The sequence below is a fragment of the Narcine bancroftii genome, chromosome 2 (genome assembly GCF_036971445.1).
Source record: "Narcine bancroftii isolate sNarBan1 chromosome 2, sNarBan1.hap1, whole genome shotgun sequence".
Classification (NCBI taxonomy): Eukaryota; Metazoa; Chordata; class Chondrichthyes; order Torpediniformes; family Narcinidae; genus Narcine; species Narcine bancroftii.
In genome coordinates, this window is record NC_091470.1 from 87,714,813 (window position 1) to 87,739,164 (window position 24,352).

Sequence of the window (24,352 nt, forward strand, 5' to 3'; positions counted from 1 at the left end):
AGATCCAGCAGGTAGATATGTAATGATAAAGTGTCAGATATATTCGGAAGAGGATCAAAAATTTATGCAAGATATCTTTTTGAAGATTGCAGATATGCAGGGGAATATAAAGATGGATAAAACTGGACAAAAGCCGAGCAGAAAGAACAAAGTAACCAAATTTATGGTTAAATCAATGCAGGAAATGCAATTTTTGGATATATGGAAGAGACAACACCCAAAGGAGAAGGAATACTCATATTATTCGGGTAGACATAAAACATACTCAAGGATAGACCTGTTCCTATTATCAGCCCACATCCAAGGGAGAGTTAGGAACACAGAATATAAAGCTAGATTGTTATCAGATCACTCACCCCTGTAATTAGCAATAGAGCTGGAGGACATCCCACCGAGAACGTATAGATGGAGATTAAACTCCAAGCTACTTAAAAGACAGGATTTTAGAGAATTCATTGAGCGACAAATTAAAATGAACTTTGAAATATATGCGGAACCAGTGAAAGATAAGTTTATACTATGGGATGCAATGAAAGTGTTCATCACAGAGGGCAGTTATGTAACTAAGATGAAGAAGGACTACAATCGGGAAATAGAACATCTGGAAAGGGAAAAAGCAAGTACAGAAAAATAATTAGCAATAAGGGAAGATACAACAAAAAGAAGAGAATTGGCAGACAAAAAAATAAAATATGAAACACTACAAACATACAAGGTGGAGAAGAACATAATGAAGACAAAGCAGAAGGATTATGAACTAGGAGAAAAAATGCACAAAATACTAGCTTGGCAGCTTAAGACAGAACAAACTAAAAGAACGGTATCGGCATCAAGGAAAAAGGACAAACAAATTACATATAGCCCAACAGAGATCAATGAAAACTTCAAGGAATTCTACGTGCAACTATATCGAACTGAGAACGAAGGGAAAGAAGACAAAATAGATGAGTTTCTAGCTAAAACTGAACTACCAAAATTGCAAGAAGAGGAACAAAATAAATTAATAAAACCATTTGAAATAGAGGAAATACAGGATATATTAAAAAAATTTCTTTTTTTTCTTTGGCTTGGCTTCGCGGACGAAGATTTATGGAGGGGGTAAAAAGTCCACGTCAGCTGCAGGCTCGTTTGTGGCTGACAAGTCCGATGCGGGACAGGCAGACACGGTTGCAGCGGTTGCAGGGGAAAATTGGTTGGTTGGGGTTGGGTGTTGGGTTTTTCCTCCTTTGCCTTTTGTCAGTGAGGTGGGCTCTGCGGTCTTCTTCAAAGGAGGGTGCTGCCCGCCAAACTGTGAGGCGCCAAGATGCACAGTTTGAGGCGTTATCAGCCCACTGGTGGTGGTCAATGTGGCAGGCACCAAGAAATTTCTTTAGGCAGTCCTTGTACCTTTTCTTTGGTGCACCTCTGTCACGGTGGCCAGTGGAGAGCTCGCCATATAACACGATCTTGGGAAGGCGATGGTCCTCCATTCTGGAGACGTGACCCATCCAGCGCAGCTGGATCTTCAGCAGCATGGACTCGATGCTGTCGACCTCTGCCATCACAAGTACTTCGACGTTAGGGATGAAAGCGCTCCAATGGATGTTGAGGATGGAGCGGAGACAATGCTGGTGGAAGCGTTCTAGGAGCCGTAGGTGGTGCCGGTAGAGGACCCATGATTCGGAGCCGAACAGGAGTGTGGGTATGACAATGGCTCTGTATACGCTTATCTTTGTGAGGTTTTTCAGTTGGTTGTTTTTCCAGACTCTTTTGTGTAGTCTTCCAAAGGCGCAATTTGCCTTGGCGAGTCTGTTGTCTATCTCATTGTCGATCCTTGCATCTGATGAAATGGTGCAGCCGAGATAGGTAAACTGGTTGACCGTTTTGAGTTTTGTGTGCCCGATGGAGATGTGGGGGGGCTGGTAGTCATGGTGGGGAGCTGGCTGATGGAGGACCTCAGTTTTCTTCAGGCTGACTTCCAGGCCAAACATTTTGGCAGTTTCCGCAAAGCAGGACGTCAAGCGCTGAAGAGCTGGCTTTGAATGGGCAACTAAAGCGGCATCGTCTGCAAAGAGTAGTTCACGGACAAGTTTCTCTTGTGTCTTGGTGTGAGCTTGCAGGCGCCTCAGATTGAAGAGACTGCCATCCGTGCGGTACCGGATGTAAACAGCGTCTTCATTGTTGGGGTTTTTCATGGCTTGGTTCAGCATCATGCTGAAGAAGATTGAAAAGAGGGTTGGTGCGAGAACACAGCCTTGCTTCACACCATTGTTAATGGAGAAGGGTTCAGAGAGCTCATTGCTGTATCTGACCCGACCTTTTTGTTTTTCGTGCAGTTGGATAATCATGTTGAGGAACTTTGGGGGAAATCCGATGCGCTCTAGTATTTGCCAAAGCCCTTTCCTGCTCACGGTGTCGAAGGCTTTGGTGAGGTCAACAAAGGTGATGTAGAGTCCTTTGTTTTGTTCTCTGCACTTTTCTTGGAGCTGTCTGAGGGCAAAGACCATGTCAGTAGTTCCTCTGTTTGCGCGAAAGCCGCACTGTGATTCTGGGAGAATATTCTCGGCGACACTAGGTATTATTCTATTTAGTAGAATCCTAGCGAAGATTTTGCCTGCAATGGAGAGCAACGTGATTCCCCTGTAGTTTGAGCAGTCTGATTTCTCGCCTTTGTTTTTGTACAGGGTGATGATGGTGGCATCACGAAGATCCTGAGGCAGTTTTCCTTGGTCCCAACAAAGCTTGAAAAACTCATGCAGTTTGGCATGCAGAGTTTTGCCGCCAGCCTTCCAGACCTCTCGGGGGATTCCATCCATACCTGCTGCTTTGCCACTTTTCAGTTGTTCGATTGCCTTATATGTCTCATCCAGGGTGAGAACCTCATCCAGCTCTAGCCTTAGGGGCTGTTGAGGGAGCTGGAGCAGGGCGGAATTTTGGACTGAGCGGTTGGCACTGAAAAGGGATTGGAAGTGTTCTGACCATCGGTTGAGGATGGAGATCTTGTCGCTGAGGAGGACTTTGCCGTCTGATCTGCGCAGCGGGCTTTGGACTTGGGGTGAGGGGCCGTACACAGCCTTTAGAGCCTCGTAGAAACCCCTGAAGTCGCCAATGTCCGCGCTGAGCTGGGTTCGTTTGGCGAGGCTAGTCCACCACTCATTTTGGATCTCCCGGAGTTTGCGCTGAAGATGGCTGCATGCGCGACGGAAGGCTTGTTTCTTCTCTGGACAGGACGGCTTTGTAAGGTGAGCCTGGTGGGCAGCTCGCTTCTTTGCCAGCAGCTCCTGGATTTCCTGGCTGTTTTCGTCAAACCAGTCCTTGTTTTTCCTGGAGGAGAAGCCCAGTACCTCTTCAGTGGATTGCAGTATGGTAGTCTTCAACTGATCCCAGAGGGTTTCAGGGAACGGGTCCGTGAGGCGGGTTGCATCGTCGAGCTTTGCTTTGAGGTTTGCCTGGAAGTTTCCTCTCGCTTCGTCTGACTGCAGGTTTCCAACATTGAACCTCTTTCTGGGGGCTTTATTGTTCCTGGGCTTTGGCTTGAAGTGAAGGTTGAGCTTGCAGCGAACCAGCCGGTGGTCAGTGTGGCATTCCGCGCTAGGCATGACCCTGGTGTGGAGCACATCTCGTTTGTCACTTTCTCGCACCAGGATGTAGTCCAGGAGGTGCCAGTGTTTGGATTGGGGATGCATCCAGGTGGTCTTAAGGCTGTCCCTCTGCTGAAAAAGGGTGTTTGTAATGACGAGCCGCTGTTCTGCGCAGAGCTCCAACAGGAGGCGCCCATTATCGTTGCACTTGCCGACGCCATGCTTGCCCAGGATTCCTGGCCAGGTTTCTGAGTCTTTGCCGACACGAGCGTTGAAGTGGCCCAGGATGACAACCTTGTCGGCTGTAGGGGTGCGTTGGATGAGGTTGCGCAGGTCGGTGTAGAACTTGTCCTTTTCTGCTGGTTCCGCTGGAGGGTTGGAGCATAGACACTGATGAGGGTGATGTGACGCTTGTTTTGAAGGGGGAGTCGCATGGACTGGATTCGGTCCGAGAGGCCTGTCGGAAGGTTTTCGAGTTTGGAGGCAATGAAGCTCTTGACCATGAAGCCTACACCAGATAGGCGTCGTTCATCCGAAGGCTTGCCAGACCAGTAGAGTGTGTAGCCCGCGCCGCGTTCTTGGAGGCTGCCTACATCTGCCAGGCGGACTTCACTGAGAGCGGCTATGTCGATGTCAAGTCTGAGGAGTTCATGTGCAATGAGGGCAGACCGACGTTCAGGTCGGTGGCTGTCAGCCTTGTCTAGCATGGTTCTGATGTTCCAGCATGCTAGCTTGAGTTTGTGAGCATCTTTTGAGGGGGAGGACGTGGAGGGGGAGGACGTGGAGGGGGAGGACGTGGAGGGGGAGGACGTGGAGGGGGAGGACGTGGAGGGGGAGGACGTGGAGGGGGAGGACGTGGAGGGGGAGGACGTGGACTTGTCCTCGGGCCTGCGCAAAGGAGCTTTTAGGTGGAGTGCAGTGTGCGCAGTACTGGCTCCACCCTTTACACCCATGGTTCGTGTGCCGTGGCCGAGCAAGCTGGGACGTGGCAGCAAGGTCCTTGGGTCGTAGGTTTTATATCAGAGTGGCCTTCTCCTATGCAGGTTTCTTACCCAGGCTGGAGGGGCCTGCCTCCCCCTAGGTCGGTCCATACTGCCCGGACCGGGGCCGAGGCCGCCGCAGCTCACCCTGTGCCTGAACTGGGGCCGTCGCCTCCCACTCTCTGCCCGGATCGGGGCCTCCGCCTGCCCCACTCGACCGAGGCCGGGGCCGCCGTCTCCCCCTTGCTCCTGCCCGGATCGGGGCCGCCGCCGTCTACCCTTCGCCCGGACCGGGGCCTGGGCCGCTGCTGCTCTCCGGGCAGAGAGTGGGAGGCGGCGGCGGCCCCGATCCGGGCAGGAGCAAGGGGGAGACGGCGGCCCCGGCCTCGGTCGAGTGAGGCAGGCGGAGGCCCCGATCCGGGCAGAGAGTTGGAGGCGGCGGCCCCAGTCCAGGCACAGGGTGAGCTGCATCGGCCCCGGCCCCGGTTGAGTGAGGCAGGTGGAGGCCCCGATCCGGGCAGAGAGTGGGAGGCGGCGGCCCCAGTCCGGGCACAGGGAGAGCAGCAGCGGCCCCGGCCCCGGTCCGGGCGAAGGGTAGACGGCGGCGGCCCCGATACGGGCAGGAGCAAGGGGGAGACGGCGGCCCCGGCCTCGGTCGAGTGAGGCAGGCGGAGGCCCCGATCCGGGCAGAGAGTTGGAGGCGGCGGCCCCAGTCCAGGCACAGGGTGAGCTGCAGCGGCCCCGGCCCCGGTCGAGTGAGGCAGATTATAAGATAATAGCTAAACTATTAGCAAACAGATTGGCTGACTGTGTACCAAAAATAGTAAAACTAGATCAAACTGAATTAATTAAGAAAAGATGAACAACGGACAATAGCTGTAAGTTCATTAACTTAATCCATGCAGTACAAGGAAACAAGACGCCAACAGTGGTGGTTGCCTTAGACACAGAGAAAGCCTTTGACAGAGTAGAATGGAATTATTTATTCAAAGTACTACAGAGGTTCAACCTACCAGAAAAATATATTAATTGGATTAAAGCTTTATATAAGGGACCATTGGTGAAGGTGACAGTAAATGGATATATATCAAACCAATTTAAATTAAGCAGATCAACTAGGCAGGAATGTCTACTATCTCCTTCACTGTTCGTGTTAGCTATAGAACCACTGGCAAAACTGATAAGAACAGAAAATAAGAGGGATAAAAATAAAAGAGAAGGAATATGAAATCAGTCTATTTGCAGATGACGTCATAGTATACTTAACAGAACCATAATATCAATAAAAGATTTACATACGAAATTGAAGGAATATGGAGAAGTATTGGGGTACAAGATCAAAGCAAATAAAAGTGAAGCAATGGCAATGAATAATGCGGATTTCACAAAGTTTAAGAAAGAATCACCATTTAGATGGCAAACACAAGCAATTCGATACCTCGGTATTAGACTAGATAATAATCTAGGCCATCTATACAAACTAAATTATCAGCCATTAATGAAGAAATTACAAGACGCCTTAGAACATTGGAAAGACTTAACACTAACACTGATAGGAAGGATAAACTGTATTAAAATTAACATCTTCCCAAGGATACAATACCTATTTCAATCATTACCAATTCACCTAACAGAGAAATTCTTCAAGGAGCTAAAGAAAATAAGAAGGAAATTCTTATGGAAAGGGGGGAAACCGAGGATAGTGCTAGATAAATTAACAGAATGGTACAAACAAGGGGGCTTACAGCTACCAAACTTTAAAAATTATTATAGAGCAGCACAATTAATTTACCTATTAGATTTTTATCAAACAAGGGAAAAACCAGATTGGACCAGATTAGAGCTAGATAAAATAGGGGAGAAGATACCTGAACATATATTATGTAAGTGGGATGAAAGCTGGTGCAACATAGGAATTCACCAGTACTGCACCATCTGCTCAAGATTTGGAAGAAGATTCACGTAGAAAGGAACAAATTATCAACTACCAAAACTAATATTGATGCAAAATCAACTAATCCCTTTCACAATAGATATCCTTTCCTTTAAAGAATGGGAGAGAAAAGGGATCAAAAGAATAGAAAATTGTTTTTCGGGAAATAAATTATTATCTTTTGAACAAATGAAGGACAAATATGGTATAACTCATGGTACAATGTTTGCATATCACTAACTGAAAACCTACTTGAAGGACAAATTGGGATGCAAGCTGAGGTTACCAGAAGGAAACAATTTTGAATATGTGATTACAGACACAATGATAATTAAAAGATTTATAACAAACATGTACATGAAACTGCAGGAGAAAGAGAACGAGGAAACAAGCTGTAAACCCAAACAAAAATGGGAACAAGATCTAAACATAAAGATAAAGAATGAAACATGGGAAAAGCTATGCTCCGGAACTATGAGAAATACAATAAACATGAGGTTACGCATGATACAATATAATTGGTTACACAGTCTATACACCATGCCCCAAAAGTTAAATAAATGGGACCCAACAGTATCAGACAGATGTTTTCACTGTAAGAAGGAAACGGGAACAACAGTACATGCAATTTAGGCATTTGAGAAAGTGGAAAAGTTTTGGGAAGATCTAAATCAGGTATTAAATAAAATCACAAAAAGCAACATACCAAAAAATCCAGAGATCTTTCTTCTAAGTAATATAAGAAGTAAAGAACTTGGACTCGATTTGGATAGAGCACAAAAAAGATTTATTATGATAGCCTTAGCTGTAGCAAACAAATGTATTATGTCAACCTGGAAATTAGAAGATAGCCTGAGAATACAGCAATGGTACGTAGAAATGAATAAATGTATTCCATTGGAAAAAAATAACATATAATTTAAGAAATAACATCACAGTATTCGAACAAATTTGGGAACCGTACATGGAACACAACAAAGAAGTCCTACCACTGACCTCCACCACCTAAAATGACAGAAGGAGAAGACGACGAAATGAACTGACCCAGTATGTAGAAGACTCAAATTTCTTGTGTGATGACATTGTTTAATGGGTTTGATGTATTGTATATGTTGAACGTTGAATGAGTGGGGCGGGGGGGGGGGGGGGTGAAGGAGAGAGGGAAGGGAGGGGAAAAAAGGGGAGAAAATGACACTGTGTATATTCAAGAGGGAAATGTTTGTGTGTATTTTGGTCAGTATGGTTCATAGTGAAAAATAAAAAAAAAATTTTAAATATATGGAAGAAGATCCACTTAGAAAGGAAAAAAAAACAAATGACCAAATACCAAAATTATTATTGACGCAAAATCCACTAATCCCTTTTACAATAGATAGCCTTTCCTTTAGAGAATAGGAGAGAAAAGGAATCAAAAGAATAGAATATTGGTTTTTGGGAAATAATTTATGAACATTTGAACAGTTGAAGTACAAATATGGAATAACTCATGGTACAACGTTTGCATATCACCAACTGAAAGCTTATTTAAAGGATAAATTGGGAAACAGATTGAGATTATCTGAAGGAAGCAGCTTTGAATATGTGATTACCGACACAATGATAATTAAAAGTTTTATAACAAACATGTACATTAAGCTGTAAGATAAGGAATATGATGAAATAAACTATAAACCTAAGCAGAAGTAGGAAAAAGATATAAACAAAGATAAAAAATGAAGTATGGGAAAAGTTATGTTCTGAAACTATGAAGAATACAATAAACACAAGGTTACGCTTAATACAGTATAATTGGTTACACAGGGTATACATCACTCCTCAAAAATTAAAAGAATGGGATTCAACATTATCGGATAGATGTTTTCGCTGTAAGAAGGAAATGGGAACAACAGTACATGCAATTTGGGCATGTACGAAAGTGAATATGTTTTGGGAAGAACTAAATCAGATACTAAATAAAATTACAAAAAATAACATATCAAAAAATCCAGAGATTTTTCTTTTAAGTCACATAAGATGTAAATAATTAAGCCTCAAATTGGATAAAGCGCAAAAAAAATTCATTATGATAGCCTTAGCAGTAGCAAAAAAAATGTATGTCAACTTGAAAATCAGAAGAGAGCCTGAGAATACAGCAATGGTACATGGAAATGAATAAATGTATTCCATTGGAAAAAATAACATATAATTTAAAAAATAAAGTCACATTGTTTGAACAAATTTGGGAACCATACATGGAACATAACAGAGAGTTTGCCTAGGACCTCCATCCCCTAAAATGAAAATGATAAGAAGACAAAACAACTAGATTCAGTGTGTAACAAATAGATGACGCATTTTTCTTGTTTATTTTCCTTTGTGTGAATATTTATGGGTTTTGGAAGAGGGTGGGGAGAGAGAAGGGAGGGAAAGGGAGAAAAAGGGAGAAAATGCCACTGTGTAAATTTAATGAGAAACGTTTGTAGATATTTTAGTTGATATGGTTCACAGGGTGAAAAATAAAAAAATATTAAAAAAATGAAAGACACATCAAATCTGACACTCAGGAACCCACGGTGACCTTCCGTCACTCCACATTCACTTCAAAAGTGACTCTAGCCAGTTACACAATCACCCAGGATCCAGAGCCTAACACAATTGATGATTTAAAAGTCTGCTGCTTGAAATGAAAAAAAAAATCAGAAATGTCATATTTCTCATCAGAATTCAGCCTCCTCTTTTTAACAGCTCTGATTCAATTGTAATGCACATCAATGAATTGAGTAGCTTACTGATTGATGGTTGAGCACCACCAACTCAAGTGTCTCCCAGCAAATTGATTATCTTATTCTCATTATGTTGTACAGATTATGTTTTGTTCTCATGGTGCAGTGGGAAAAATAAAGCAGTTATGAGGGAAAACACTGAACAATTGTTTCAGATGAAATTGAAAATAACAAGAAATTTGACATTCAAATTGTAATAATTACACCTTAGATTGAAGATCAGAAAGCATTTAAATTTGATTTTTCATATCTTTTTTATCAAGTCTTTCCTCATTTCGTGAGTATCAACTCCTTTTGGCTCTTCTTGCACCAGTCCCTATTACATTGGCATCCCAGTAAATCGGCCAATCAGTGTCCCGGTTAGGAATGGCGTTTTTGCCAAAGAAGACATGGCCACTCTTAACCGGGACACCGCACACTTTCACACTTACAAGGAGTCATCCCCGGGGATAGGACTGTTCTATCTTCAATTGGAAGTGTCTGAATACAATTCTCAGTTTCACTTGGCTGATTGCAACGCCGGGTCGAGGCAGTCTATCCCCAGCATGAGATGACATCATCTCACGCCGGCGTTCAGATGATTTTTCCTTCACACTTGACCCTTTTTCAGCTGATTGGCCATTAATTCCTGGGACCAAATGCAAGTGTGAAAGAGGCCTCTTATAGTATCTTCTCAAGTATTCTCAAGTACGGTAGCTATCATGTTCAATTTGACTTTCAGTATTGGTAGACTAATGGCTCACATGTGGTGCTTCAGCCCAACTGAACTTATCAACATTTGAACACCACATGTATGTTTGTACTGGCTACTAAAAGCACATGGTTTTATAACTAATTGCCATACCTTACTGAGAGTTGACAAAAGCCCTTTTCATACTTGCACCTTGTGCCAGAAATTAAGGGCCATTTGACTGGTTAAGGGTCAAGTGTGAAAGCAAAATCATCTGAACACTGGTGTGAAATGGTGTCATTTCATACCAGGGATAAACGGCCTAGACCCTACCGTAATCCCCAGTGTCTCCCAAAGCTAGTGTGCAGATTAGTCTTGTGAGAAAGTGAGAATTGCATTCTAGGACAGAGATTATGCATTTTTTTGCATGAGTGCAGGAATGTGAAGGAATAAAAAATTAAAGTGAAGGTATAAATTTTGCCATGAGAAAGTCACAGTGGCGGGGGGTGGAGAGAGAGAGAGAGAGAGAGTGAGAGAGAGAAAAGTTGGTAGTGCTATTGCGCACAATTTATAAAGATCATCAGAAAAATGGCAGACCCGCCATCGCAGAATTTCATGCAGCTGAGAAACCCCTACATGCATGCAGCTGTAAATACAGCCCTTTCTCTGTCGCATGCTGTATCACTTTATCCCCCACAGTCTTTATAAACTGTGTGGGGTAGCGTTACCAATTTTCCCATGCTCTAAAAATTTATTGCTAGCACTTTCCCATGGTTCCTTACAAAGGTTTATATAGGTCGACACAACAACAACAGGATGAAGGGATCATACTGTGCTGAACATAAAGCTTAATTATGTTATATTTAAACAAAATTAATCATGCCTAATTTTAAGATCATAATACATTGATCAGGATTTAGGGCAGGTCCACCATTGCTCAATGCATCATGATGTCACCGGTAGAAGGTAGAACAGTCCTATCCCTGGGGATGGCTCGTGATGAATGTCAAAGCGTACAGTGTCCCAGTTAAGAGTAGCCAAGAGTGAACAGCAAAAATGCCATTCCTAACCAGGACATTGAACAGCTGATTTACTGGGACACAAGCATAAAAAGGGCTAAAGGGAACACTTACTATGGTCAAATGTGGGTAATGAAATTGGAGGTCTCGCAGCATCCACTGGAGGTAAAGATATAGAACCAATGCTTCAAGCCTTGTCCCTTCGAGAAGGTATGAGCAAAAAGCTGGGAGTGAAGGGAAGGGGCAGGAGCACGGGCCAACGGGTGATAATTGATATGGAAAGGTGAGAATTAATCAGGGGGAGGGGTGGCTCTTTGAATGCAGAATGCAGGAAGAGAGACATCAGCACAGCAATTGCTCGTGACCATGGACAAATTTGGCGATGTGGGGATGAGGGATGGGGAATTGTAATGCCAACATATCTGTCCATGATCCTTTGCACTGCCAGCCTAAGGCTGCCTGCAAATTGGAGGAGCAACACCTCATGCACCATCTGGGAGGCCTCCAAATGACTTTTCTGGTGTCTGTTTGCACCTCCCCCCCCATTCCGTTTTTCCTTTTCTCTAGCTATCTCTCACTCCCTTTCCCTCAGTTTCCTTTTTTCCAGCTCCCCCGTACAATGCGTTTGCAACTTTTGTAATTCACTCTATTTTATATAATGCTCTGTTTGGAATGATATAGTGAAGGATATATTTAAAATATTCTCTATTACCACTTGAACAGAGGTTTATTAGAGACCCTCAGCATAACTTGTCAAAAACCAGGTGAGGTACAACAAACATAAGAAGGCACAGTTAGCCTAGCGGTTAGCACAAGATTGTTATAGTGCCATCAATCAGGACAGGGATTCAAATCCAATCCTGTCTGTAAGGAGTATGTACATTCACCCGTGTCTGTGTGGGTTTTTCCTGGGGACGACTACTATTCAAAAAAAGTGCCAGGGGCTGTATGGCAATTGGGTAACATAGGCTCAGGGGCCTATTACTGTACTGTATATCTAAATTTAAATTAAATATATTTTTTTTGGAGAAGAATGCATGATGAAGTATATACAGATCGGGGAATATTTTCTAAAGTTACAAACACTTTCCATACATATTGAGGAAAACAAGAAACTACATTTGATGCTATTCTCAGATCAGCTACACTTAATGTGGTGCAGCACGCCAGTATAGATTAAGAAAAACTCGTTAAGGAAAACCAAAATTATTTCATAAAAAGTAGCAACACTCTTCGACTAGCTCACTTGAACCAGTACTCAAATAGAATTAACCTGACCACTGATAGAATATCCACTCTAATTTTAAATAGCTTAATAAAAGCTAAACCAGTGTCAAGCAGGGTACAAAATTATTTTGATGCAGAAATAAGCACAAGACCACAGAAGGACTCAAGTGAATATTTCAATTGTCCATCAGTGATTCCACAACCATGAAATGTCTGAGCCAAGAATAAATCAGGGGAAAGTATACAAAAACCTGATGCGTCATTGAAAAACAGTGGTGATCAATTAGAATTTTCTCTGCTCTGCATCCAAAATCGGATTAATCTAAAGCTATGTTGGAGGAGAATTTAACAAGCAACTTAATTACTGAATCGTTGGTAAGCGCAGCAGCTATCCACACCTTTTCTGATCAAATTTGCGCTGCATAAAATGATCAAAAGCAGCATGCAGTTACCAAAATATTTTATTTTTCATGCTTTATCTTCATATTCTTGACAATTTTCTTCGAAAGCTGTACTGACATGTTTGTTGGGGGTTAATTTGACTTCTTCTGTTTCGGACATGACCACATTGGATAATTACAGGACTGGCGTAGCATTGATCCGTGTACTTACTTCACTCTGTGCCAATCAACTCTGAAAGCATCATATGCCTCTTCAACATTCAATTCTACAGCCACCTGTTGTAGGGAAAGAAAGGATAAAGTGAGCTCTATGCACTGAGGAAAAAATAGATTTTTAACAGTACAATATCTATTTTTAAAAATAGGATGTAAATGTTCTTCCTTACTACCATTTTTAGACAATGGGATTTTAGAACATTTGCTAAACACATCATCGTACGCAAATAATTTCTTATATTGAACTTAAATATTGTAGTTTATTTAAGAGCATTTGTCTTGAAAATACTTTTCTCAAAATTGGTGCTTTTAATGATTCAAGGACATAAATTCCCCACAGCATTACCTGACAGTTAAGAATAATTTCAAGGAACTTAGTAAAAGAAAACTGATCACCTTTTCTCACGCCAATGTCTGGATTCCTATTAGGTTGATTTATAAGACTAGGTGTTTCAATTCGGGATGTTTCAATATTGGTTAGATTGATCCTCCCTCACACAGTTAGTACAATTGGCTACCTCAATGACAATAACGGAAGATGACTAATGGGGAATATTGTCCAGTATCGGACACATCTTCAGATGTATTCCCCAGTATCATTGGGTGTTTCGGCCTTTTAAACATAAGACATCCTCTGCCAAGGTAGTCCCACAAAAGGCTGATCAGACCGAGTGTGTGTCCCATATTTGTTTCTCCTCATGGTCATTTGGAGCCCAGATAGGATCCCTCCTTTTCAGCCAGAGCCCGTGACTGCTCGTTTCAGCTGAGTCGGAGAGGGATTTAATTGCCCTTCTGAGGGCCTGCCCTGTGATTCCTTCTTCCCTCAGAAGCATGGTCATGGATTTGGCAACAAATCCTCTACAACTGACTTCAAACGGGAGCACCCTCACTTTCCAGCCTCACTTCTGAAGTAAGATTAGTATAGCATAGTGGCTTCCATTTTTGCACCTCATCCACAGTTCCCTCTCAAGGAACCGTCAGCTCAATAATGAAGTCAATCTGCCGAGAACTCGACCAGAGTACCAGATCTGGTCTCAGGTGCTGGTAATTTCACTGGCCGATGTCTACAAGCAATTACCAGTCTCTGGCTGTGTTCAGTTGGTCTATATCTCGGAGTGAGGAGGAGTGGGTCCTGTAACTTATCCCCTCCCGGATGAAAGATATTAAGCATGGGTTCTGGATGTTTGAAGGCAAGGCATTCAAAGTCGTTCTCTTTTCTTCAAGTTCAACTTCTAGACATCTCAACACTATATTGTGTTGCAAAGTATAGCGGCCTTAGGTGAGACTGACATTGCAATCAACCAAATGTGCTTGAGAGTAGCAGGAACTGTGCAGAGGGGACATGCTGGGTCCTCTCCCAACCACAGCTCTGATGATGAGCTGGTTCTATTTAACTCCTTAATCCACAGATCCTTCCAGGTTAGTCTCCTCTCAATTCCCTCCCATCTTGTTTTGATTGAGGTCAGAATCAGAATTTATTGTCATAAAATTCAGTGTTTTTGCAGCAGCGTTACCGTCCAAACATTCACTTTATAACTATCTTACAATAATAGTATAAAAAAAATAAAAATAATAATGCATGAAAAGGAAGGTTCATTGATTATTCAAGAACCTGATGGCAGCAGGGAAGAAGCTGTCCTTATCCTGTTGAGTGCTCATTTTTAGGCTCCTGTACCTTTGTTCCCCCCTTGTTCGGTGCCTGTGATGTCGCAGGCCGAGTTAACAACCCTCAAGAGAAATGGCTTTGGCAAAAGTGGTTGCCTCTTCTTGTCGGCACACTTCCTCCACTACCAGTTGCCGATGTTCAGATGGACTTGCTTTCTGCCAGGTTGGTATTAGTTTTTATTCTTTTAAAAAGGTTTTACTGCAAACTAACTCAGTAATTACTTTGAATTATACTGAACCTTTTAATGCTGTAAAAAGATATTTCAAAGACTTATCAAAGACTGACAGCAAAATTGATAAGTTTAAGGATGTTCCAAAAATAACCATATTTTCTCGTGACACAAAAGGACATTCAGCTATCAAGCCCATGCCAGTTTCCAGAGGAATTCTTTAATTCTCACCTCCCCACTTATTCTCTATCACCCACTCATTAATTCCTTACTAATTATCTCTCTATCCATCTATGGAAGGGAAAATTTACAATAGCACATTGTGGGATGGGTCAGAAACCAGAGCACTCAGGGGAAATCGACTTGGGTCACAGGGAAGAGATTTGAGACTTAAACTAGAAGGAGGATTTATCCATCAAAATGCAACTAAAATCAAAGATAAGCAAAAGCCAAAATTTAGTGGAGGACAGAAGTGTCTTATACTTACAGGAATGAAAAAAATTTAGAGAATAGAAAGGAGCTGCTCTAGTTTCTAACAGGTGTCATAACAAGGAAGGTTAAAAAATTACTGTTGACAAGTAATCAACTGTTTCTTTGCTAATCCTATTTCTATAATCCTTTTCAATTAATTTTGCCAGTGTTCAGAGTACTAAAATTAATTATAAGCCAGCTGTCATGAAAAGGAAAGTCATAACTGAAACCCAACAATATTTAGCAATTTGCAATTAATCTTTTCAAAAGTAGCAGAGGTTCTAATAGATTTTTTCAAAAAAAATTACGTCATTTTTGCCATAATTAAGCATTCGATATTGCAGCATTTGATGATTGATTTACAGCCTCAAATTGAAATTTATATTATAGTTATCAAAAATAGTCACAGCATGTCTGCAGCCTCAAAGTAATGGTAAGCACATTAAAAGTGCAAAAGATGTCTTAATGACTCAATTAACTATTATTTTCCAATTAGAAAATAAAGGAAGAAGAAATTCATTTTTGTATGTCAACTTAATTCATCAAGCTTTTTAAAGACAGTTTTGAAACATAAACTTTGGCTTGGCTTCACGAACGAAGATTTACGGAGGGGTAATGTCCACGTCAGCTGCAGGCTTGTTTGTGGCTGATAAGTCCGATGCGGGACAGGCAGACACGGTTGCAGCGGTTGCAAGGGAAAATTGGTTGGTTGGGGTTGGGTGTTGGGTTTTCCCTCCTTTGTCTTTTGTCAGTGAGGTGGGCTCTGCGGTCTTCTTGAAAAGAAGTTGCTGCCCGCCGAACTGTGAGGCGCCAAGATGCACGGTTGGAGGAGAGATCAGCCCACTGGCGGTGGTCAATGTGGCAGGCCACAAGAGATTTCTTTAGGCAGTCCTTGTACCTCTTCTTTGGTGCACCTCTGTCTCGGTGGTCAGTGGAGAGCTCGCCATATAACACGATCTTTGGAAGACGATGGTCCTCCATTCTGGAGATGTGACCTACCCAGCGCAGTTTGATCTTCAGCAGTGTGGATTCGATGCTGTCGGCCTCTGCCATCTCGAGTACTTCGATGTTGGAGATGAAGTCGCTCCAATGAATGTTGAGGATGGAGCGGAGACAACGCTGGTGGAAGCGTTCTAGGAGCCGTAGGTGATGCCGGTAGAGGACCCATGATTCGAAGCCAAACAGGAGTGTGGGTATGACAAAGGCTGTGTATACGCTAATCTTTGTGAGGTTTTTCAGTTGGTTGTTTCTCCAGACTCTTTTGTGTAGTCTTCCAAAGACGCTATTTGCCTTGGTGAGTCTGTTGTCTATCTCATTGTCGATCCTTGCATCCGATGAAATGGTGCACCCGAGATAGGTAAACTGGTTGACCGTTTTGAGTTTTGTTTGCCCGATGGAGATGTGGGGGGGCTGGTAGTCATGGTGGGGAGCTGGCTGATGGAGGACCTCAGTTTTCTTCAGGCTGACTTCCAGGCCAAACATTTTGGCAGTTTCCGCAAAACAGGACGTCAAGCGCTGAAGAGCTGGCTCTGAATGGGAAGTAAAGCGGCATCATCTGCAAAGAGTAGTTCACGGATGAGTTGCTCTTGTGTCTTGGTGTGAGCTTGCAGGCGCCTCAGATTGAAGAGACTGCCATCCGTGCGGTACCGGATGTAAACAGCGTCTTCATTGTTGAGGTCTTTCATGGCTTGTTTCAGCATCATGCTGAAGAAGATTGAAAAGAGGGTTGGTGCGAGAACGCAGCCTTGCTTCACGCCATTGTTAATGGAGAAGGGTTCAGAGAGCTCATTGCTGTATCTGACCCGACCTTGTTGGTTTTCGTGGAGTTGGATAACCATGTTGAGGAACTTTGGGGGGCATCCGAGGCGCTCTAGTATTTGCCAAAGCCCTTTCCTACTCACGGTATCGAAGGCTTTGGTGAGTTCAACAAAGGTGATGTAGAGTCCTTTGTTTTGTTCTCTGCACTTTTCTTGGAGCTGTCTGAAGGCAAAGACCATGTCAGTAGTTCCTCTGTTTGCGCGAAAGCCACAATGTGATTCTGGGAGAACATTTTCAGCGACACTATGTATTATTCTATTTAGGAGAATCCTAGTGAAGATTTTGCTTGCAATGGAGAGCAGCGTGATTCCCCTGTAGTTTGAACAGTCTGATTTCTCACCTTTGTTTTTATACAGGGTGATGATGATGGCATCACGAAGGTCCTGAGGCAGCTTTCCTTGGTCCCAGCAGAGCTTGAAAAACTCATGCAGTTTGGCATGCAGAGTTTTGCCGCCAGCCTTCCAGAACTCTGGGGGGATTCCATCCATATCTGCTGTTTTGCCACTTTTCAGTTGTTGAATTGCCTTATATGTCTCTTCCCGGGTGAGGACCTCATCCAGTTCTAGCCTTAGGGGCTGTTGAGGGAGCTGGAGCAGTGCGGATTCTTGGACTGAGCGGTTGGCACTGAAAAGAGTACGGAAGTGTTCTGACCATCGGTTGAGGATGGAGATCTTGTCCCTGAGGAGGACTTTGATGTCTGAGCTGCGTAGCGGGCTTTGGACTTGGGGTGAGGGGCCGTACACAGCCTTTAGAGCCTTGTAAAACCCCTGAAGTCGCCAATGTCCGCGCTGAGCTGGGTTCGTTTGGCGAGGCTAGTCCACCACTCATTTTGGATCTCCCGGAGTTTGCGCTGAAGATGGCTGCATGCGCGACGGAAGGCTCGTTTCTTCTCTGGCCAGGACGGCTTTGCAAGGTGAGCCTGGTGGGCAGCTTGCTTCTTTGCCAGCAGCTCCTGGATTTCTTGGTTGTTTTCGTTGAACCAGTCCTTGTTTTTCCTGAAGGAGAAGCCCAGTACCTCTTCAGTGGATTGCAGTATGGTAGTCTTCAGCTGATCCCAGAGGGTTTCAGGGGACGAGTCCGTGAGGCGGATTGCATCCTCTAGCTTTGCTTTGAGGTTTGCCTGGAAGTTTCCTCTCACTTCGTCTGACTGCAAGTTTCCAACATTGAACCTCTTTCTGGGGGCTTTACTCTTCCTGGACTTTGGCTTGAAGTGAAGGTTGAGCTTGCAGCGAACCAGCCGGTGGTCAGTGTGGCATTTCGCGCTGGGCATGACCCTGGTGTGAAGCACATCTCGTTTGTCTCTTTCTCGCACCAGGACGTAGTCCAGGAGGTGCCAGTGTTTGGATCGGGGATGCATCCAGGTAGTCTTCAGGCTGTCCCTCTGCTGAAAAAGGGTGTTTGTAATGACAAGCCGCTGTTCTGCGCAGAGCTCCAACAGGAGGCGCCCGTTGTCGTTGCACATGCCGACACCATGCTTGCCCAGGATTCCTGGCCAGGTTTCTGAATCTTTGCCGACGCGAGCGTTGAAGTCGCCAAGGATGACAACCTTGACGGCTGAAGGGGTGCGTTGAATGAGGTTGCGCAGATCAGTGTAGAACTTGTCCTTTTCTGCTGGTTCCGCCTGGAGGGTTGGAGCATAGACACTGATGAGGGTGATGAGACGCTTGTTTGAAGGGGGAGTCGCATGGACATGATCCGGTCCGAGTGGCCTGTCGGGAGGTTTTCGAGTTTGGAGGCAATGGAGTTCTTGACCATGAAGCCTACACCAGATAGGCGTCGTTCATCCATAGGCATGCCAGACCAGTAGAGTGTGTAGCTCACGCTGCGATCTTGGAGGCTGCCTACATCTGCAAGGCCGCTTCACTGAGAGCGGCTATGTCGATGTCAAGTCTGAGGAGTTCATGTGCGATGAGGGCAGACCGACATTCAGGTCGGTGGCTGTCAGCCTTGTCTAGCATGGATCTGATGTTCCAGCATGCTAGCTTGAGTTTGTGAGCATCTTTTGAGGGGGAGGACATGGAGGGGGAGGATGTGGACATGTCCTCGGGCCTGCGCAACGGAGCTTTTAGGTGGAGTGCAGTGTGCGCAGTACTAGCCCCACCCTTTACACCCATGATTGGTGTGCCGTGGCCAAGCAAGCTGGGACGTGATTGAAACATAATTGAATGCAAGATAATCACACAAATCTGTTCAGGAATAAGCAAGAATTGAAACTTGTCACAACTTTACTTAAGCTTCTGTCTCACTCTTATACAAAAATATGGAATATTTATGACAACATTGCAGATTTCTCCATCATGATTCTCAATTACGTCTTTTCCCATCAACAAGATGATGGAATTATCAAGAGTTGTTGTACAAAAAGGAGTGAACTTAAATTTAAACGTACAGTCCATGCCGCCCAATTTACACACCTGGTACATTTTGAACGGTGTAAGTAAACTAGAGCCCCCAGGGAAATCCCACACAGACACAGGAAGACATGTACAAACTGCTTACAGACAGGTCGGGATTCGAACCCCAGTCCCAATCACTGGTGCTGTAAAGTTGTTGAGCTGATCGCTATGCCAACCTGGCCACCTTAAGATTTCTAAACACCAATCCGGAGTCCATGAAGTCTTGTGTGAGGAAAAAAAAATTCCCCTCAGAATCTGTACCCACCATTATTGAGCACAACTTGAAAGAAGAGCTTTGGGTAGCAAATATAAAGTTTATTTTCTTGAGGGGTTACTTTACTGTCCAACTAAATAGAGGGGCATTTCTATTGAAATCCACTCAATAAAGGCAGAGCCAAGCAAGAAGTCACAGCCCATGCATTTGCAGCCAGAGGTGATGAGGAAATAATTGAACCTGACTTTCCCTTCAAATATCCACCATGTCAGAAGTCACCCAATTCTATTCACCCCATACAATTTTTTTTAAAAACTGATTCCATGGAAAGCTCTGAAAATATCGCAGCAGTACTCTGAAGGTATGTGCCCCAAATCTCGTCATTGTTTTAAGTAAACTGTGCCAGTTTTGGTGATGCATTGCCATCAATCTGACAAAGTAAAATATTGCCCAGGGGGGCATTGCTTATGAAAGTTGGATAAATCCAACCCATCAAATTATTGTTCCAACTTTTAATAAGCAGTATATTAATGGAAGTGCTCACAATTTTGCCATCAAATGCCACCTAATCATCTTCATCTTAATGCTGCTCAGTCTAGGTAAACTGTTGGACAAAAGAACTGACATTGGCATCAAAGGCACCATTTGACCAAATAGGACCTGGTCAAGAGGCCCTGATAAAAATGAATTCAATAAAAATGAGGTAAAGTTAAAAAAAAAACAGAACACCAGAATAATTCAGCAGGTCAAATTCAGCATCTTTGGAGGCAAGAGGTGTATGTCAATATCTTGAATCAGAAACCTGTATAAGGACTGAGAGAAAAGTGGAAAGACTAACAATAAATAGCAGTATGAGGGAGGGGTGGCATTGGAGATGGTAGATAAGAGATAAAACTAGATTGGGGGAGAGAATGATGGGCAGATAAAACCAGGTGGGGAGGGGGTGCAAAAGGTAAACAAAGGGAGGGAGATTCTGGGTGAATGTATATGTGTACAGATTGCATGAAAGAGGAAAATTCAAATTTCATACTATTGGATCACAAGCTACCCATGTGAAATGAGGTATTGTTCTTCCAATTTCAGTTTAGTCACACGACAACAATGGAGAAGGCACAGGACAGACAGCTGGGTGTGGAAATGGGAAGAAGTTAAAATGACATGCCAAGATGGTCTCTGTGAACAAAGTGCAGGTGCTCTACGACCACGCTTGGTTTCTCTGATGTAGAGGAGGCCACATCCTGAGTGCCGAATGCAGTAATCCAGGTTGGAAGAGGCACCTGTGAACTGCTGCCCCACTTTGAAGGGCTGTTTCAGTCTGAATACTTGTGAGGTGGAACAGGGTTTAGGAGGTGGACGTGAAGGGATAGATGTTACATCTCTTTCAGTTGCAAGGGAAAATGCCAAGGAATGCAAAGAGGTGTGTGAAAAGGGATGAGTGGGCCTGGGATTCATGAAGAAAGCTGGGAAAGAGGTGACTGGTGGAGGAAGCAATTGGAGCTGGCAGAAATAGCGAAGGATTTTTATATTGGATGAGCAAGGTGAAAGGAAAGGAACATGGAAACCTTATTCTGTTCACTGGGGAGAGGAAGGTTGAAAGGAGAAAGAAATGAGATGGCTCCATCAACTAGGGCAGAGGGGAAGTCACGTTCCAGTAAGGAGAACATTTCACAGCAGTAAGCTTCATCATGAGAACAGAGGTGATAAAATTAGGTGGAAACTGACAGGAGTCATACATAAATGGAAGTTGTCTGTGATTACAAAAGGAAGTCCCAGAACTCACTGAAGAAGTTTTTCAGGATTTTGGACTGACTATGGCCCTGCCCATGTGTAATGACATGGAGATTCTAATTTGAAAGGGGAATACACATAAATTCATTGCGATGATGCATCTCCTATTCCAAAGTGAGGGCCCAAAGCCAGGCCTAGACAGATCGAGGGAAAGTTGCGCAATGGTCTTGGGCACAACAATCCACAAGTGATGCTGGTCAGACTGGTGTCTGGACATCACGACAGCAATTATTAATGCCAGGTACAGATTGGTGCAATATAATTTTCTCCATCAATTGTACCTCACACCACAAAAACTACATAAATCTAAAGCAAGACATTTTGGAAATGTACTTCAGATATGGTGTGGAGATTGGAACCTTTATCCACTTAACCTGGCTGTGTACAAAGGTGAGATCCTTCTGGAAGGACCTGGGGAACATTCTGAAAGAAATTACAAAGGTGGATTTTCCACAGTATCTGAAATTGTACCTTCTATGAAACATTATGGATAGGAGTTTTAAACTGTCCAGATACCAAATCCAATTTGTGAATATTGCCTTGGCGATAGCCAGGAAGTGTATAGTGGTCACGTGGAAGTCTGACTCCCAATTAAACATTATACGATGGAGCAAGGAGATACGGAGTTGTATTCCGCTGAGAAAATCATGTATAATTTAAGGAGAAAATAGGACACATTCATTAGAGTATGGCTGCCTTATCTGCAACATATAGGTACGCAAATATAGCTACACCCCTTCTAAATAGAAGGTAAAAATCCATATTAATAGTGGAACAATTGAGATAAATGAAGTGGGTCGTGGTGCAGACAACGTGCTTTTGTTTCGTATCTCTTTCATTTCATGTTACTCTGGTTTTATATTTGATTCTTCACGTTTGTTTAATTTACATAATCTTTTCCTTGTGGTATTAGGGTATGGGAGGGTTGGGCAAGGGAAAATGGACTTTGAAAATAATAGATAATTGTTGAGAAAAATTGTATTGTTTTTGTGGATTTGTGAGACTCTTGGAAAATCAAAACTAAAATATTTTTTAAAAAAAGTTCTTCAGGCAGAATTGTGCTTTCAGCTAATTCATCAAATGACATTATACCTCACCACTGCCACAAGATCAAATTCTGGGATGGTCACTTCCAATTACACAGGTTCAGTTTCAAATGCAAAACCTCAAACAACGAAAGCAGCTTGTACTCACATGCACCAAGGTGTGGACTGTTGAAATGTGGTACTTTTTATTTATTCATGGAAATGTGGGCTTTGCAAGTTAAGTGAGCATTCAAGTACACATCCCTAATTGCCCTGGAAAAGGCATGATGAGCTAACTTCTTAACTGCTGTTAGAGAGGGAGTTCCTGGACTTTACTCACAATGAAGGAAAAGCAATGTATTCCCAAGTCAAGCTGGTCTATAGCTGGGAGGGTAACTCCAGGTGGTGGCATTCCACGTACTTTACATGCTGGTCCTCGAGTTGGTGGGTTTGGAAGGTGCTACAAGGCGACGCCAAACATCATAAATGGATCTGATGCTTCACTACCCAATGAGCTGAACACCTTATAACTTTAAATTTTGGCCCATAAGTCCGTGCCGCCCAATTTACACCCAATTAACCCTCACCCCCTCTCAGTAAGTTTTGAACGGTGGGAGGAAACCGAAGCTTCCTGGAAAAACCCATCTAGACGGGGGAGAACATACAAGCTCCTTACAGACAGCGTAGGATTCAAACCCTGGTCCCAATCGCTGGCACTGTAATGGCATTGCACTAACCGCTACGCCAGCCGTGCCACCCATGGTGTCGCTTTGAAAAGGAGAATTCAATGCTACTAATGAGGATCTCTGGAGAAGCTGACGACCCTGTGAAATCAGTCTCTTAAGTCAACATCAGGACATAATTTAAGAGGGTGTGAACCCTCAAGTTGTCAGGCACCAATGGTGCTCCTGGCAGAGTACTGAAAATCTATGCCAATAAACTAGCTGGAGTGTTCACGGACATTTTCAATCTCTCACTGCTGCAGTCAGAGGTTCCCACCTGCTTCAAATGCATCAATCATCCCGGTGCCCAAGAAAACCTGAGTGAGCTGCTTCAATAACTATCATGTGGTGGCACTCACATCGATGTGACAAAATGCTTTGACAGGCCAGAATTAAATTATACATCAATAAAGATCTGGACCCACTGCAATTCGCTTACACAATCTCTCCGCAGCAGATACAATCTCACTGGCTCTCCACTCAGTCCAGGATCACCAAGGCAATAGCAACACACATCAGGCTATGTTTCATCGACTACAGTTCAGCTTTTAACATCATCATATCCTAAGTACAGGTCAACAAGCCTGAAAACACCTCCCTTTGCAACTGGATCTCTAACTTCCTCACCATAAGGGAGTCAGTACGAATCAAAAACAACGTCTCCTCATCAGGGACAATTCAAGACAGGTGGAACTCAAGGATGCATGCTTAGCCCATTGCTCTACTCACTCTACACCCATGATTGTGTGGCTGGGCACAATTCAAATGTCATCTACAAATTTCCCAGTGACATCATGATCATAGACGGCCATGAGGACTCATAAGGAGGGAGTGAGATCAGTTAATTGAGTGATGTCGCAACAACACCCTTGCACTCAACGTTAGCAAAACTAGGGAACTGATTGTGGACTTCAGGAAGAAAAAATATCAGAACATTAACCAATCCTCATTGAGGGGTCAGCAGTGGAAAGAGTTAAGAACTTGATATTCCTGGGTGTCAACATCTCTGGGGTTTCCATGTCAAGAAGAAGCCCTCGTTAATGGCCGCATTTCATTAGTAGTTTGAGGAGATTTGTTATGTCACCAAATGCTCCTACAAATTTCTACAGTTGTAGCGTGGAGATCAATCTGACTGTTTGCATCTCTGTATAGTATATCTGTATAGATAAGCGTATACAGAGCCGTTGTCATACCCACACTCCTGTTCGGCTCCAAATCATGGGTCCTCTACCGGCATCACCTACGGCTCCTAGAACGCTTCCACCAGCGTCGTCTCCGCTCCATCCTCAACATCCATTGGAGCGCTTTCATCCCT

The 24,352-nt window shown here is 43.6% G+C and overlaps 1 protein-coding gene across 3 annotated transcripts in view; it reads right to left on the reverse strand.

Moving 5' to 3' along the window:
- Positions 1 to 24,352, reverse strand: part of fntb (farnesyltransferase, CAAX box, subunit beta) — a 106,038-nt gene that overhangs the window by 76,273 nt on the left and 5,413 nt on the right. For all 3 annotated transcript variants that reach the window (XM_069917391.1, XM_069917390.1, XM_069917392.1), the window contains exon 2: positions 12,764 to 12,828. In XM_069917391.1, coding sequence (XP_069773492.1) covers positions 12,764 to 12,828 — 65 coding nt within the window. The remainder of the gene's footprint in view (positions 1 to 12,763; positions 12,829 to 24,352) is intronic.